At 41.5% G+C, this 17,261-nt stretch overlaps 1 protein-coding gene and 1 long non-coding RNA gene across 2 annotated transcripts; one reads left to right on the top strand and one right to left on the bottom strand.

Annotated features, from left to right (window-relative positions):
* Positions 1-1,405: 1,405 nt before the first annotated feature.
* LOC113007081 (terminal nucleotidyltransferase 5A-like) lies at positions 1,406-8,626 on the top strand. Its single transcript, XM_026143442.2, has 2 exons — positions 1,406-3,218; positions 4,158-8,626. The coding sequence occupies exons 1-2, from the start codon at positions 2,793-2,795 to the stop codon at positions 4,971-4,973; spliced, it is 1,242 nt and encodes a 413-aa protein (XP_025999227.1). The 5' UTR covers positions 1,406-2,792; the 3' UTR covers positions 4,974-8,626.
* On the bottom strand, positions 8,253-9,800 carry LOC145420575 (uncharacterized). The gene is made up of 2 exons (XR_013901899.1): positions 9,661-9,800; positions 8,253-9,163 (listed from the first exon to the last, which is right to left on the bottom strand). It is a non-coding gene; the product is annotated as an uncharacterized LOC145420575 (long non-coding RNA).
* Between the last annotated feature and the right edge of the window lie 7,461 nt (positions 9,801-17,261).

Here is a 17,261-nt window from a genome sequence, read left to right as displayed (position 1 = left end):
AGCAGGCCTGCACGCTGCTAATACATGTGGGTTAAATGTGGAAATTTTTTTCGTTCTTTTTTTTAATGGAAAATCTTTGAGATACTAAAATGATCCAGCATGCTATATATGAAAATAATAGAAGGTGTTAAGAGTGGGAGGAAGCGAGCGGATGGACATTCACCTAACTACTTCACTGTAATCTCTTAATGAACTTCCACGTGTAGTAATGGTAAAAACAGGAAAGGGGAAGAGGATGAGCAAAGAGCAGGAAAGGATAGAGGGACTGAAGACATAGTGGGTTAATAGGAAAACATGGAAACATTTCAAAAGAATATGCAGAAGATATGGAAAGATATTTTAAGTGTGATCAGAATCCTGGGTGCCGAGATTTCTTCATGTGTCTGCATCTGAATTTTTTAATAAAAAAAACTCTCTGATTCATTTACTGTCATGTTCCTGAATAGAAAGAGGGCACTGTGCAATAATAATTCACACATAAACAGATAGGTTACAATTTAGTGCACACCTCAAGATACTCTTGTGTGCATAAATTTGTTTCCATATATGGAGATAAGTTTAGCAGCCAGGCATGCGGTCTGTCTGAAATCCTGGATAGTCGTTAGACATCGGAAACCAATCCGGTGTCATCCACTTGGCAGGTCAAAGGTCAGGTAAGTAGTTGCTTCACAGTAAGCAGTAAGGCTTAAACTGAGCTAAATGGTGAATGGGGAAGTGAAGAGTGTGACTGACCTGCTGTTGTTATGTCTTAACCTACAGAGCTACGTACTGTATTTGCAGTGTGGAAATAATGGCACAGTATTTCCTGTAATGCAGCAGCAGCACTAATGCTGAAAGTTTTGCATTTGCACATAAATGTGATTCTTCCCGTATTATTTAAATGTTAAGTAGCTGCTGTTAATGCATCAACAATACAAAGAAGTGAAAGCAGCTGCCATATGCTTCACTGCATCAACGACTGACAATGATACTGAGGCGAATAGTTAAAGTAAACTTGATCTCAATGCTGCCTATCAGATTGTAAACTGACATGGATTATTCACTCGAGTCATATGTCGGACTTTAAAATAACAAATAGATATTAAACAGATACAAATATCTTATTTTTTTTCTGTAAAATGTAGCGTTTTCATATTTACATCCCTCCCTTTTTCTGACAGATGGTATTGGATCTTTGCTTCAGTCTTACTCAAAACTTGGCTCACGGTTATCATCACGTTTCTCCTTCTTTTCGGTGTTTTAGCTTTTTGCGCATGCACAAAAACAATTCTTGGATAACAATACGTTCACCCTCATGTGTGAAAGTGCACTTGCTAACAGCGCATCTTCCTGTGTGTCGGTGTTAACGTGTGTGACACTGCACATAGAGGGTAATCTGCGATAAGCTGGTTTATGGGCTCGTCTGCAGTGACGCAGATATGCGCGCCCAGCTCCGCACTGACAGATTCTTTATGACAACTAACCCGAGAGACTGTGGCCCATACCCAAGCTGGACCGCAGTCAAGAACATGACCGACAACTTTCATCGCACATATATGCTCAAATTAAACATTCATGTTGGTGTTAAGAGGACAAATAAAACAGAAACTGTTGTTAAATTTGCGCATTAAATGTGGTTTCACGATGTGTGACTTTGGAGATAAGATGATAACTAGTGAAGAAAAAACAAACATCTCTAGAGAGGGTGCATGTGAAACCTCGCGTAGTAGTAAAATTGTAGTGTTTTATATTTGTGTAATTTACACAAATTTATCTGTTTGGAAGGTTGGAAAGAATTCTAAGTACCCGATTTTGATAACGTGCATAGATTTATGTCAAACTGAACAGGGGGAGCTGATACTGGACCAGTGAGACCAGGGTTCCCCTCTGCAGGAAGACAAGTGTAGGCTGGCTGCATCTCCGGAATGATGGGATTTTGAGTAAAAGTGACTGTTTGTGGATACGAATCCCCGATTTTGAAGGCTAGAACTTTAATTTAAAAGTTTTTATTCTTCTTTAGACACGCCTCAGCATTCGAGCTTGAAGCCACTGAAATTAACCATGGGAAGCTGAGGGGGTGGAGGGGGTTGTGTTAGTTGGTGTGGGCTGTCAATCAAACCGAGCCGCCCCATCGCTTCTCGGACTGGAAATGATCTGTTCACAACCTCTCCAGCAGCCGTGGAGTGGGACCTCCGTGCATCGCGCAGTATCAGCGAGCTCCAAAACGGCCAAAATGTAAAAGACAAACAGCAGTCGCTCACCGCTTTTGAAAAGTAGGTGGGGATCGGAAACGCGCATTGTAAAAAAAAAAAAGAAAAAAAAACGGAGCGTAAAGTTGCTCAGCATGGATACGCAATAAGCTGTGCGTATCAAAAAGACAAAAAGCGAGTCAAAGAAGACAGAAGTAAAACTTCTCCAGTGGATTTTTCGGTTGAGATAGCTGCGTCAGAGCACTACTGGGACGTCGCGAAAAGCTGAAACGGAAAGAAAGAACCGACACAGCTGACACCCGCTGTCCAGAGGTTAGACACGGAGACGGATCGGAGCGCGCAGTCTGCCAGCGAAAGCTTGACAAGATCATGAACTGAATTTGTCTGGAGAAGCAGACTTTATGTAAGAAGTGGGGCAACGCCGCCCGACCTGTTCTCTTCGTCATGCGTAAAGACGTTTTGTCGTTCACGGTCTTGTTGGTGTGACAGAGTTCCGCTCCTAAGGGTCATTTCCACAGAACGCTGCCTCCGGCTAATGCCGCAGCTCCGGACGGAGTTAGTAGAAAGTTTTGCCGTTTACATCCTCCTCTACCTCCTGTCAACATGATCGAGAGCGCTGAGTGCGCTGCAGCTGACAGCTACTCGCACGGAGAGAGCATCAACCTCAGCGTGCTCAACTGGGAGCAAGTGCATCGGCTGGACACCATCCTCACGGGCTCCATCCCAATTCACGGGCGATGGAGCTTCCCGACCCTGGAGGTGAAGCCACGAGATATCGTCAAGGTGGTCCGAAGCCGCATGGAGGAGAAGCGGATACATGTTCGGGAGGTGCGGTTAAACGGATCGGCAGCCAGCTACATCCTGCATGAGGACAGCGGTCTGGGATGGAAAGATCTGGACTTAATATTTTGCGCCGAGCTGAAAGGGGAGATGGAGTTTCAGATAGTGAAAGATATAGTGCTGGACTCACTTCTAGACTTCTTGCCCGAGGGGGTGAATAAAGAAAAGATCACACCAGTGACCTTAAAGGTAGTGTATGAAGAAATGTGACTCACAAACGGAGCAAATTATGATTCTTATGAGAACTGTGAAGCACTGGCGCATATAATGCAGAGCTTCAAAATTACTCAATTCCTGAATTATACATGAAGAAGAATTAGTTAAAATTTCTCAGTCATTGCATACATTTTAGATTTAATAATGCACCCAATTCTAATAAGTCTGAATATGTCAGTGCAGCATAGAGATATAAGCCTACAAATAGTAAAAAGGTTGGTTTCCAGTTCAAAGAGGATTCTGTCTAATCCAATTGGAGTCAGATCCACATTAATCAGTCGGCCCTCAGTTACCTGGATACCAAGGACTACCCAGGCTACTAATGGCCCACCAACAGATGTGATCAGCAAAACATGATGAGTAAAAGGCCAGACAGAGATTTTTATCAGGTGCACATTAATGTGGAGTTGTTGCTCAAACTATGGTCAAAACACATTATATCTCCATTGCTGACCCAGAATGCAGTCGTTCATCTGGTGAGCAGGTCACGGTCAGAAAAAGAAGTTTTTGGTAAATTTTTTGCAAGAACTTCACTTTACCACAGCTGTGAAAAGGACATGGGGGAGGAGGAGGAGTTGAGAGATTGTGAGAGAGGGTTTGAAGGAGGTCCTCGAGTTTTTGAATGATTTGAGCTGATATATACAATTAGTTACTCATCTTATAATGCAGTGCTTTTTGTAAGCCCTTAATGACACACAAATAAAAAAGGTAGAGGGCATATAGAATTCTAGTGTGGATATAAAGTGGGTATAAAACCCTTGTTGTCCACTCTCTTTGTTCCAACAGTGTCTTTAAGTTTTCACTGATGATTTCAGTGTGCTGGTTAAAGCCTGCAAAATATGACATTTACTTGAAGATCATGATTCCTATTGTGTAGAAACTTTTCATGTTTTACTTTGTGTCTGTTTGTAGGAGGCTTATGTGCAGAAGATGGTGAAGGTGTGTAATGACTCAGATCGCTGGAGTCTCATCTCACTGTCCAACAACCGTGGCAAGAACGTGGAGCTCAAGTTTGTGGACTCTCTTCGCCGGCAGTTTGAGTTCAGCGTGGACTCTTTCCAGATCCGCCTGGACTCGCTCCTCCTCTTTTACGAGTGCTCGGAGCACCCAATGGCTGCAACTTTCCACCCCACCATCCTTGGGGAAAGTGTCTATGGTGACTTCCCCACCGCCCTCGATCACCTGCGCAAGCGCCTCATCTGCACGAGGAGCCCCGAGGAGATACGCGGCGGGGGCTTGCTGAAGTACTGCCACCTGCTGGTTCGGGGTTTCCGTGCAGCTTCTGACACCGAGATGAAACTGCTGCAGCGCTACATGTGCTCGCGATTCTTCATAGACTTTCCTGATGTGAGTGAGCAGAGGAGAAAGCTGGAGTCCTATCTGCAGAACCACTTTGTAGACCTGGAGGACAGGAAGTATGACTACCTTGCCACGCTGTACAATGTGGTGCAAGAGAGCACTGTGTGCCTGATGGGCCACGAGAGGCGTCAGACACTCAGCCTCATCTCGTCGCTGGCCCTTCGGGTTCTGGTCCAGCAGAATGCCATACCCAATGCTGCCAATGTCACCTGCTTCTACCAGCCGGCTCCATATGTCTCTGATGGCAACTTCAGCAACTATTACGTAGCACAGGTTCAGCCTGTCTACTCATGCCCACCCTCTCCTCCTCAGCAGTACCTTGCTTCTTTGCAGCACCCCATGTACGCCACTTGGTTGCCCTGTAACTAAACCTTTTTTATGTCCATGCACCACTGTGTAAGTGCTGGGACTCCCACCCACTCATAAAAGGGAGGAGTGATGATTTTTTTTAAATCTCCTCCTTGAGAACGGAAGTTTGTGGAAAGGACAAAAGGAAAGCAAGAGATAAGATTGGGCAAGGAAGAAGAGAATCAAGGAAAGGCAAGAAAATGAAGACAAGGAATCAGGACCAAAGCAGCAAGAGAAAGAAATGTTTTTCCCCCCGGGTTAGGATGCCACAGCAGGAGGTGAGCACACAGGGAGAGATGCCAGTGAGTGGGGCTGGCCTGCCAGTTCGAGGGTTTGCTAGATCAAACCGTCGCTGAGGCTCTGAGTCATAAATAGCCTGGACAGGATAGTGTTCTGGTGTGTTGTGGGTTTTGACATGTGTAATAAGCACATCTTCTTCACATTGCAAACCAAAACATGAGATCACAAATGGCCACAAAGAGCAAAGAGCAGCAAAGGACGCAGAAGATGTTTTCATTCACATATTTACCGTCTGCACTGAGTTTGTGGGAGACTGGAACTTTGTTTTCAAAGAAAATTGCAAAAAAAGGAAGTGAGTACTGTTTACAACCCAAAGATCTGCTTTGTTACTCAAGTTTTTCTTTCTGAACTCTGACAACAACAAAAAAAACCAACAAAAAAACAAACAACAAAAAAAACCCAACAACAAAACAATGCATGCTTTATTTCTGTACAGGAATACATTTTTAAGTGCCTAGATAAAGCCTAAAGGGAAGAGTTGTTTTTTGTCATTCTTTATCTTAGAGTAGTATTGAATTGTCTCATGACATTTTCAAAATGATTATGAATGTACTGATGGTCAGAAAATTTACCAATGCTGACTAAGGTCTCTAACACTGAGGGAGGTATCGGACCACCTGATGTTTTTAACAGTGTTTGGTTCAAGATTATGCTCTTATCAGCAGTGCTGCTGGATAAGTACACATCCTGATTACCAAAGAGGAAGTACCAACATAATCTCATCATCTGTAGGAGGTGGGTGGCGAGAGTGTCTAAAAAATACTTATAAAAATATAATGCATGGTTATTTTAAAATGAGAGATGGGTTGCAAATTAGGGGGGCAGCACGGTGGCACGGTGGTTAGCACTGTTGCCGCACAGCAAGAAGGTCCTGAGTTCAATTCCAACATCAGGCCGGGGTCTTTCTGTGGGGAGTTTGCATGTTCTCCCCGTGTTTGCGTGGGTTCCCTCCGGGTACTCCGGCTTCCTCCCACCGTCCAAAGACATGCAGCTTGAGGGGATAGGTTAATTGGAAAATCCAAATTGCCATTAGGTGTGAATGTGCGAGTGAATGTGAGCGCGAATGGTTGTCTGTCCCTGTGTGTTGGCCCTGCGACAGACTGTTGACCTGTCCAGGGTGTACCCCGCCTCTCGCCCTATGACAGCTGGGATTGGCACCAGCACCCCCCGCGACCCTGAAAAGGATAAGCGGTAGCGGATGGATGGATGGATGGGTTGCAAATTAAGGTGAAGGAGTGTATAGCAACCTATTTCATGTGCAGGGTCAAATGTGACAGAAAGAAATGTATGCCCATTGTGCATTTCAAAATACAGTCTTATTAAAACACATTTTCATGTGTTTTTGTACACTTTGCCAGATGCAAACTGAAATGCAAATTAAAAGAACAGATTTTTCAGATGTACCACTCAAGCTTACTTAAAGGCACCCTGTGGAGTTTCTTTCTTTGTTTACACTATTTCCCTAAGGTCTAAAAAGCTGAAGTGAGTTCATGGCATGAAATCAGCTGCAGCAATCTCATCAGGGCGTAACTGTGAGAAATAGGTCAGGTCCAGCACTTTCACTTAAACTGGCCCACCACAATCATGTCACTCTCTACCCATCTTTGCGTTCCTCTGAATCTGTATATCAACTGTGATGCTCCCGTAAAACACTAAAAGTTTGTAGTGAGGAAAAGGGAATGAAGAACAAGCGAGAGGAACTGCACACTTCATAAAGGGGGCTCTGCAAAAATGCACGACTTTCTGCAGTGAATCCTAAAAAAATCCCAAATGACATCCTGTGTGTGGGAGGGAGAGAGGGAGAAAGTAGACAATAAACTGTAAAGCCAAGGAAAAGTCAGCTCCAAGAAGAGCAACAGCAAGCTCACTGCCTAAAAACGCTGTTAATGATAAACGCTGGCTAACAAAAAATAACCAAAACTTTCCACTGAGACAACTTATCAACATTTAAAGATGGTTTTAGCTCAACAGGGAGAAAATTAAATCTGGAGTTCTCTTCCTGTTAAAAGGGAGTTCTTCTTTTCCACTGTCACCAAGTGATTGCTCGCAGAGGATTGTCTGATCGGCGGGATTCTTGTGCATTCTTGCAATATGAAAATGCCTTGAAGTAAAGCCAAGTCAACTAGTGCTATATAAAACGCTGAATTAAATTAGCTTCTCCTTATTGCAAGTTTTTATTTCGTTTACTGTCCGGCTGTTGGGCCTCTTCTCACAGCACCTGCCACCACAATCATCTACTATGGCCCACAGGTCCTTAATTTGACAAACTTAGCATCTGTGTTTTGGCTTTCAGCTTTCTCCACAAGTGCCTTCCCTTTTACTCCTACCCATTTTGGCCAGCTGACTATTTTTCCTGACATGTTGTTGAAAAACCGGTGCGTCCACCCAAATGCAAATGCTTATATTGGCTTACAGGAAAAGTGCCCATTCTGCCAGATGGCCAGCCCTGGACCTCATGCATGACATCACATGTATGCATGTTCTCATACACATGCACGATACAACCAAAGATTTTGCTCTATTAGAGCTCCTAAAATCAAACAAACTCTACAAGGTACCTTTGAGTAACAAACACATGTTTAACAGAAAGTTTTGAAACATGGGCGATCAGTTTTCAAAAAATTACACTGGAAAATTGTAAAAGATTTAAAACACTTTTAATTTTTTTTTTTTTTATCAAATGCATTAAGAAATTTTGTATGCAGTTCGAATGCATTTTGCCATAATGTATCTGCTTTAAAATAAAACAACATGTAACAGAAAAAGGGAACAATTGTGTTACAAGCTACAAGCTCTAAATTTGTCAAAGGAGTGGAAGTTGGTTTGTGTGTGCAAGGGTGTCGTAACAGAGCTCGGGCCCAGCAGAGGAGAACACAGTTAACAGCTGCTGAAATTTGTCTCAGTGAGGAAATAATGAGATAAGTAGAACTGAAAATGCACGGATATTTGAAAGGCATTAAAGCGTTTCGTCTGAGATTTAAAGTAGAGTTTTCATAACAATTGTGGAGTGACAGAGTACATTTCCAGTTTTTAACTGCATTCTGCACTTCACTCAGAATGTTCCCTCTCAAACAAGTCAGATCTTCTATTTTTCTATCGATCTCTATTTTTGTACACTTTGTGTTCAGACGAATTAGCAGACAAGGCTGTGTCACTGAATTTAAAGGTGCTTTTCTGTGTATTAGTTTTGGCTGATGGAGACCTGCTTTGGTGAATACAGTGGTTGAGATTTACATTTACACATGTTCATTGTACGTTCTGCTCTGAGCTGTTCCATGTGGATTTCTGTTGCTGTAAAGAGATTGTTTCATTGTTTTTCAGTGTTTTCAACAGCAATCCTGTTTGAACCTGAAAATAAACATCTGATGATTGTGTTCAAGTGCAGCAATTTCTTAATTAAAAGCAAAAGGAGCCCACTGGACATAAGATGTTTTAAGATTTTTCTTTCTTATCACAAACACTACCAGCCGCAGTAGCACTTTGCATGATGATTATTAGACGTTTCACCACCTTGAACTTTAGTTTAGCCGAGGTAAACGGCTCTGGCATTTGGATTTGGTGTCCAGGTTTTGACATTAAGAGAAAAGTCCTCATTAGGTCAATGCTCTGAAGTGCCCGCACATCCACACAAGTGCATGACTCTTGTTGCCAGCAAGTAACAGCTGAACGTGAAGGATTTCCCCTCAGTGAGACGTCACAGATGAGCGTCAACGAACGTCATCACACTGTTTGCCAAGCTAATTAGCTTTAAGTGAATCTGAAACGGCAAGCAGGTATCACGAATTTACAAACCTTACTACCAGCAGAGCCCAGGTCTCCAGGGACACATGGTAACTTGCTGAGTGGATTGGCTCCAGGTCTGCATCACTCTAATGCCCGCAAGCTTCAGCCTCCAGATGTCACTTTCCCTGCTGACAGTGGGGAAAAAACGTTACTCAACTCTGTCTTTCATCTTTTTCCTTTCTTCTGTCTCTCTACTTGACACTCTGCTTATGTTTTCTCCTCTTTATCTTTTCCTTTTGCTTTCATGCCTGCTTTTGAAAAGATTTCGATGTGCATAACTACTGACTCTTCTATTTTGAGTCACTTGAGATTACAGCTCTCACTCTAGGTGTTTATTATTATTATGATAATTCTGTGTTCACTCATTTCCCTTCATCTCTGCCTCAGTTGGTCTCTTGGTGAATTTAAGCAGCAATGGATGAGCTATGGAAAGAAGAACAGGGCCACTGTTATCCCCTGTTAAGCGGGAGAGAGTGGACACTAAATATAGGCCCCCCTCTCAGCCACTGTAAGGACATTAGCCCATCTGCCAAAAGCTGATTAGCCTCCCTCCATAACCATGCACTCAGGGCTCTAGTGTGGCTGCTGTGGAGAGATTTACTGGCTATTGTGCTGCAACACGTACCTGCCTCATCCCGTCTTTTAGGTCACTCTCGCTTGAAAGAGGAAAAGAGAAGGAGTCCACTTCCTTATCAACGGGCTTAAAGAAAACAACAGATTGAGGCCTTTACTGTGTTGCACAACAAGGAAAATAGCGAACCCAATAACACCGTAAGCTTAGGAAGGGTGTTACTAGCGTGCTATAACAGAGCAGCTTGACAGGTGGGCTGAGCATAGGAAGTATGCCATGCAATTCTTTTGAAGGGAGTCACTGTTAGACTGCAGTAAGGAAAACAAATGCTCTAAAAACGAACTATTTTTGAAACTATCAAACATTGAGTCATTCAGATCTTTATAGTCTTTTCTTCTACAACGATATTTTAAATGAAGTGACAGCTGCCGGTCTCACTGCAGAGCATGAAATAGGAACCAAATGCCACCTCTTTGTTTCTATGCATGGATATTAATTTCCCTTTTTTAATAGCAGCATTTCTTGTATTCCAGTTGAAAGCATTTTTTGTGAATGCATGAAATGTTAATTAAAAATGAAAGCAAAAACAGTTCAACTCAGGTCCCTTCAAAAGCACTACAAACGGTGCCCATGAAAACAAATCAGTGAATTGCATTTAGTGACTATTGAACAACCCGGTGGGATAAAATGTCATAACTAGTTCATAAATTGCTGTTAGACTCTGTGTGGAGAATACTTGCCCTTGTGTTATTTCCTAACAGAAAGCAAGTCCCTCCTACAGCTTCTAATAAAGGCTAGAAACCATTAAAAGCACCGACCTGGCTGTCTCTGAACATATTAGAAGCCACTTTACAGCCCTCACAGAGACAAAGCAGAAGCTGTCATACATTATGGAAGCAAGGACTGAAACAATAGCAATGCCTTTAGCTGACTAAAAATTACAATTTTGCTGTGTCAAATGACTATGTTAGCAACCCTTCTGTACCATGTGTTTCTTCAGTGTACAAAAGAGTTTGTACACTAAAATAAGAAGAAAAGAAAAAAACTCTGACAGCTGGCTCACTCTTAAATAAAATAGCCTTAAAAACTGGCATATGGCATATTTGACTTGCTTGTGACAACAGGGGCATGTCTAGATGGGGGCCATGGGGTGCCACAGAACATGACTACTAATACTTTTAAACCCCCCTCACCACCACCACTGAATGGATAGGAGAATATAACTTGGTAATTCAAAATGCAGCTGCGCGTCTTTTAACAGGTACGAGAATTCATGAACACATAACTCCAATTTTAGCCAAATTACATTGGCTCCCTGTTAAATATCGTATAGATTTTAAAATTCTTTTGTTCACTTTTAATATTTTGAATAATTTAGCGCCCAGTTATCTTTCTGATTTACTCCATTCATACAATCCCAACAGAGCACTTAGATCGTCCAACCACAGGCTCCTAGGACAACCTAGGACTCGAATGAAGTCGAGAGGCGACCGGGCCTTTGCATCCATGGCACCCAGACTCTGGAATAACCTCCCCGTTCATATTCGCACTGCCGAGTCTATCCAGTCTTTTAAATTACGTCTTAAAACTTATTTTTTTACTTTGGCTTTTGATTCTGTCTAGTTGGCTGTTTTAGCTTGTTGCGTTGTTACCTATTGTTTGTTGTCCTCTTTTATTGTTTGTTTTAAATGTCTCATGTTTTTAGTGACTGTGAAGCACTATGGTCAACACTGTTGTTTTAATATGTGCTATATAAATAAATTTTGATTTGATTTGATTTGATTTAAATGGTTATATGATGTTACGACTTTATATGAGCTTATGATTCTATACAGCTATGTTTTGGATGCAAATACCTCAGTTTGTACTCTGTACCAGTTATTTGAAATATTTAGTTGCTTATTATTTTGGAGATAGGTTGCATTGTTATACATCAAGCTACTTAGCAATATAAAAAGCAGTATAAAGACATGCATACACATCAATGAATCAACAATTGAGAAATTACCATTTGACATAATGAGTATGTTTATTGCAGGCACTCTAAATATGCATCAAGTATAACAATATGAGCAGTGACAGTTGAAATAAATAGCACTGATTATATTCATCATTGCAACTGTTAGTGGGTGAGATTTATTAAGGAGCAAATGAAGTTTTGTCCTCAAAGTTGATGTGTTTAACACATCAACTAACACATCAGCAGGAAAAATTTGCAAGCATAAGGTTTTGGGTGAGTTTGACAAGGGGCAAATTGTGATGGCTAGACGACTGGATCAGAGCATCTCCAAAACTGCAGCAGCTTTGGGTTGTTCCTGGTCTGCAGTGGTCAGTATCTATTAAAAGTGGTGCAAGGAAGGAACAGTGGTGAATCAGTGACATGGGTGCCCAGAGCTCACTGGTGCATGTGGAGAGCAAAGGCTGGTCTGTGTGGTTTGATTCAATAGACAAGCTACTGTAGCTCAAATTGCTTAAAGAGGTGATGCTGGTTCTGATAGAAAGGTGTAAGAATGCACAATGCATCACAGTTTGTTCCAGTCAGGAAGTGCGTGCCTACCCTTCTGCACTGCCAAAAGTGAAAACAATGAGCACGTGAGGATCACAACTGGACCACAGAGCAATGGAAGAAGGTGGCCTGGTCTGATTAATCATGTTTTCTTTTAGATTACATGAATGTCCTTGTGCGTGTGGTTCGCTTAGCTGGGTAACACCTGGCACCAGTATCCACCATGGGAAGAAGGAAACTGTGTTCACTGGGATAATGCACCCTGCCACAAAGCAAAGATATTTCAGATTTGAGGTGTTGACTTGGCCTCCAAATTCCTCAGATCTAAATTTGATCAAGCATCTGTGAGATGTGCTGGACAAACAAGACCAACCCACAAAAAGGCTGAAAGGCCTCACCTCTCAGCTTTTAGGACTTCAAGGAGCTGTTGCTAACACCTTGGTGCCAGATACCACAGCACACCTTCAGGGGTATGGTGGAGTCCATGCCTCGATGGATCAGCAACAGCAATAGAGGGACCAACACAATATTAAACAGGTAGTTATAATATTATGGCTAATTGGTGTATTTTTATGATGCAACTAGCTCACTATTAACCTATTTGAGTAGGATTATAATGCTTACTTAAGTAAAAAGTCATTTTGAATTTTCTCACTAGCAGTCAGAATCATTTCCTGCCTGGATGGACTTTGTCTCTAAACAACAAAATTCAGAGTTTTTGGTTTTTTTTCCTGTTTTTTTTTTTTTTTTTTCTTGAACAGAGCCTAGCTGTTTCTCAACTTCCACTCTTGGTCCTGCGTTGAGCTATTATATGAGAGTTCACATACAGATATTAAAATGGAGATATTTTCCACCTCTAACATCAAGCAAGAAAGTGAATAAATGTATTTTCACAATGTCAAACTGTTCCTTTAAGAAGCTGTAATCCAAGGTGACCTTATTAGTTCAAGATGCATGAGTAGGAGAGAGCAGCGGGAATCCCACATCTGTTCAAAAACGCCAAGCTATGAGCTGCCTTCAAAGATTAGACTTATGTTCAAAAAATACCACATCTATGAGTTAAAGAAGCGCCATCAAAGAAGCATAAAGAAAAAAATACATGTGGATTTATGTGTTCAGACAAGCGCTGACAGATTTGTTTACTACAGAGTTAGATATTACTCAGAGTCTAGGTAGATATAAAATGTCTCACCACACTCTTCTTTTCAGGCTCTCCAGGCTCTAATTCATATAGTGCGTATAGCTTAGCGCTAGCCACATTATAGTGAAGGTCATGTTGAGGGCAAGTAAACAGTGAGCCTCTTCAAGACATATGTTTCTAAATGAATACGATCTTTTTTTAACGGACACGTTAAATGTTTCAAAACAGTATGAAAAGGAATCGGGCTAAAGTGCGAACGTGGATGAAAGCCGAAACAAAGTCTTTTTCTTTAGTTTTCTGGTTTTAAAATGAATTATCTGTTGTTTAACTGAATTAATTGGTTTAGAAGACTTTTATTTGGCCCTGGAGTGGTTTAATGAACCGGTCTCTCCCCATTGTTATGCTCTCAGCCTCTTGTGTGAGTATTTTCACAGGAAAAGGTCAGACTGAGTCGAATTACTGTTGCCATCTTTAATTAATTTAGGTTTCACAAAAACAGGAAATGAATAGCACCAAAAGGTCTCTTAGCAGTTTCTAAAACACTGGTATTGTGGCTGCGCTGCTGACAGGAGGTTTTCATTGAATGAGAAGTCACACATGAAGACGACTTTATTTAGTTTAGCTGTTATGTGGAGGCAGCACAGGTGCAGATTTGAGACATATAAACAAGCAGTAATTTAAACAAATATGTAGTACATCAACTTTTTAAAAATATACAGAACTCAAGAAAGGAACTGCGTGTAACTGTTGCAGGTTTTGGGACCACGGAGTGACGTGAAAACAAATGAAGATGTGTGTGTAGGCATTCAAACACAGGCGCACACATGCACGCAGGTCTGGCAGGGTCATGTTGGAGACGAACCAGTTGGAGCTGCAGCAGGGCCGAGAGTCCATCCAGCTCAGCCCAGCTGGGGTCAGAGGTCACCCAGTAAATCAAACAACAGCCAGACTAGACTGTGAGAAACAACGATTTTTGAGTCCGTGCGCGTGTGAAAGAGAACAAGAGAGATAAAGCAGGATGAAGACGAGAAGAGTGTGTATGGGCACACGTGTCTGTGTTCGTGCATTCGCCCTGTCTGTCTGTGTATTTGTGTTACACGAAAACATGAACGAATGTCTAGCGTTCAGTGTCAGACATCTGGGGACGATGTTGCCTTTAGAGATTATGAATACCAGCCATAAGCAAAACTTGATCCCCTTGATTATTAGGCAACACAATAATAATAATTTAGATTTGTCGAACAAACGAACCACTGAGAGAATTTCCCGTGACATCAGATGCCAAACAGCTGGCTGGCTCAAGCACTAAATCAGATTCATCCCTGATCTTAAGTGTTTATGCCTGGTTGTGTAAATAACTTGGACTCCAGTGAAACACAAACTGATTCCCTGCAACGCAGAGATACTAAAGAGACAGAGAGAGTGAGACAAATTGGTGATTTTGCTGCATCAGTGAAAATAATTGGCTAGTTTTCCCAATAGAGGCCAGACATGCTTTTTTTTAGAGAAAAATTATAAAACTTTCCATTGATGCACGGACTACTGGAGACTAAACAGCATAACCCTATAAAACAAATACCCTTAACAACTAATCAGTTCAGCTTTTCAACCTGTGGGGGAGTGCTAAGATTTTTCCTTAACTTGATCTTAGGAGTGGAAATCACCTGATGCACATTTAAGAAGTGGATGAATGTAAAACTGATCTTGGGCACTATGATTATCTGCTGATCTCTTTTGCTCCAACAAATGCTGCAGCAGTTATTTAGGCCCAGTAAATAATGCTGTCAGGGATTATTTACATTTTTTGTATTTGTATATTTGGATGACATTTCGATTTTTTCCATGTACCCGGAGGGACACGGGCAGCACATCAGAAGAGCACATCAGAAGAGCACTTCAGAGTCTGGTTGAAAACAAGTTGTGTAACGGCTGTAAAATAAGAATTACATATGTCATTTGCTTATGGTCTGAAAGGTGGGCAGCTGAAGACCGATCCAGAGAAAATCTAAGCCCAGTCCTGACGTGTGCAAAAAAAAACAAAGGTTCTCAGCGGTTGCACATTTCTCCAAGAGGTTCATTGAAGTAAAATTCTATTTAAACTCGCCTAAATTGTCACTTGGTCTTCAGAAGCAGCTTTTAAGTGTCTCAAGGAGAAATTCACCTCTGCTCCTGTACTTGTTCAGCCTGATCCAAGCCTTCAGTTTATTGTGAAATTGATGATTCTGATGTCATTGTAGGGCAATGCTGTATCAGTGCTCTTTTCTTTCTTTCCTTATTCCAAGCTTAACTATGATGTAGGTAACAGACCTGCGGAAGAATGGGGGCACTGACTGAAGGAGGCCAAGCAACCTTTGGATGTTTGGACCGACCATAAGAACTTGGCGTAAATGAACCTATCGTCTGGCTAGGTTGGTTTTGTTTTTTGGTCAGTTTAGTTTTCTTCAAGGGATATGTCTCAGACTCCAAAGAAATCATCATTTCCCAGTACTATGTCTTGGGAAGCCTCACTTGGGATGTGCTCTGAATCCAGATTTGCAGCTAAATCAACTTTGTTGTTCAACCCACAGGTTGCAAATAAAATCTACGAACTGTTCCACGACAGTTTGGTCCACCTTTGAGTGTTTCTGTCTGTCCACAATCAGGACAGGACCAAAATCTCCTGATACTTTTCTCTCTTCATAATTGCATAAGATTCCCAACACCACTGGCTGAAATGTAACTCCAAACCATGACAGAGCCTCCACTGTGTTTTACAGATGACTGGTGACACTCGCTGTTATAAAGCCTGTTGTTTTCCTTTTTTAAGAATGTCTTTTTGACAGCCACCCTTCCACTGACACCAATTATGATGAAGCTTTGGTGAACACTAGACGGCTGCATGCATCTCTTTTTTTATGCTGGGATGGGTCATAGGTGAGTGTTTAGTGGCTTAAGAACAAAAAAAATAAAAAATGAAAATGTCAGGTTCAAGGACTGGAAAATCTTTGAAAGGTTTTCAGAAAGTTTGGAGAACTATTGCTCAAGAGTAAGTATGGTTTACTGGAGGCAAAACTTTAAGAAAAAAGGAGTGTCTCTAGACACTCTAGACTTTTGCATAGTACTGTAATATTCTCAATTATACAGTTAAGTATAACATATTCACATCCCACGGTGTCAAATACTGACATTCTGTAAGTGATAAGTACAAGGTGTGCTTCAGTGGCAGTTCCTTGGTGGGTCAGCCATGGGTCTATGGGATTCAGAATTATAGCCGTTCAGTTTTAAAGGCCAACAAATAAAATCTACTTGTTAGATTAGTGTTTAGATAGTAGAATGTTATATTTTGTACTGACACACACCTCCACACTTGAAGATTGGAAAAGGACACATATGTGTTTAAATGGAAGAGGTATTTCACAGGTATATGTATGTGTTGACTAAAGTGATGTCCGGCATTGACACCTCTGCATATCTATCAGATACCAGAGTCCTTGAAAAAAACGAGTGTGGCTAAATGTTCGGTATAATTATACTGAACCAAAATTAGTAGTTCATTTATAACTACCCATGGGTTTCTGTTTTTGTTATAAACTAAATTATGCATGAATAATTCATTTATTTGCCACAGAGGAATCCATTGAGTGCCTTATTGGAATCTGTGAGAGTTAAAAACGAATTGCAAAGGATTCGGCACATATTTTACACCGGATGAAACCCTCCCATTTATCCAGGGTTGGGACCGGCACTAAGAGTACACTCTACCTTATTATTCCCTCAGGTTGAGTTTGCGATTACTCCTGGAATCAAACCGATGATGTTCTGCATTTAATGAATTAACCACTAAACCACAGCAACATATTTGTTAGAGATTAATAAAGCCATTAATCAAAACACATTAAGGCTGTTGTACTTGAAATGGTTTCCCCCAGTCTGTACAAGAGACTGTGTTTGGCTGGTGTGGCCACAGACACAGTTACATTGTAATCACCAAGGCTGCAACAACTAGTCATGAGAGAGCCGCCTCCTCTG

The sequence above is a fragment of the Astatotilapia calliptera genome, chromosome 15 (assembly GCF_964374335.1).
Source record: "Astatotilapia calliptera chromosome 15, fAstCal68.1, whole genome shotgun sequence".
NCBI lineage: Eukaryota > Metazoa > Chordata > Actinopteri > Cichliformes > Cichlidae > Astatotilapia > Astatotilapia calliptera.
The sequence above is the reverse complement of the archived record's forward strand: the minus strand, read 5'-3'. Positions and strand labels throughout refer to the sequence as shown.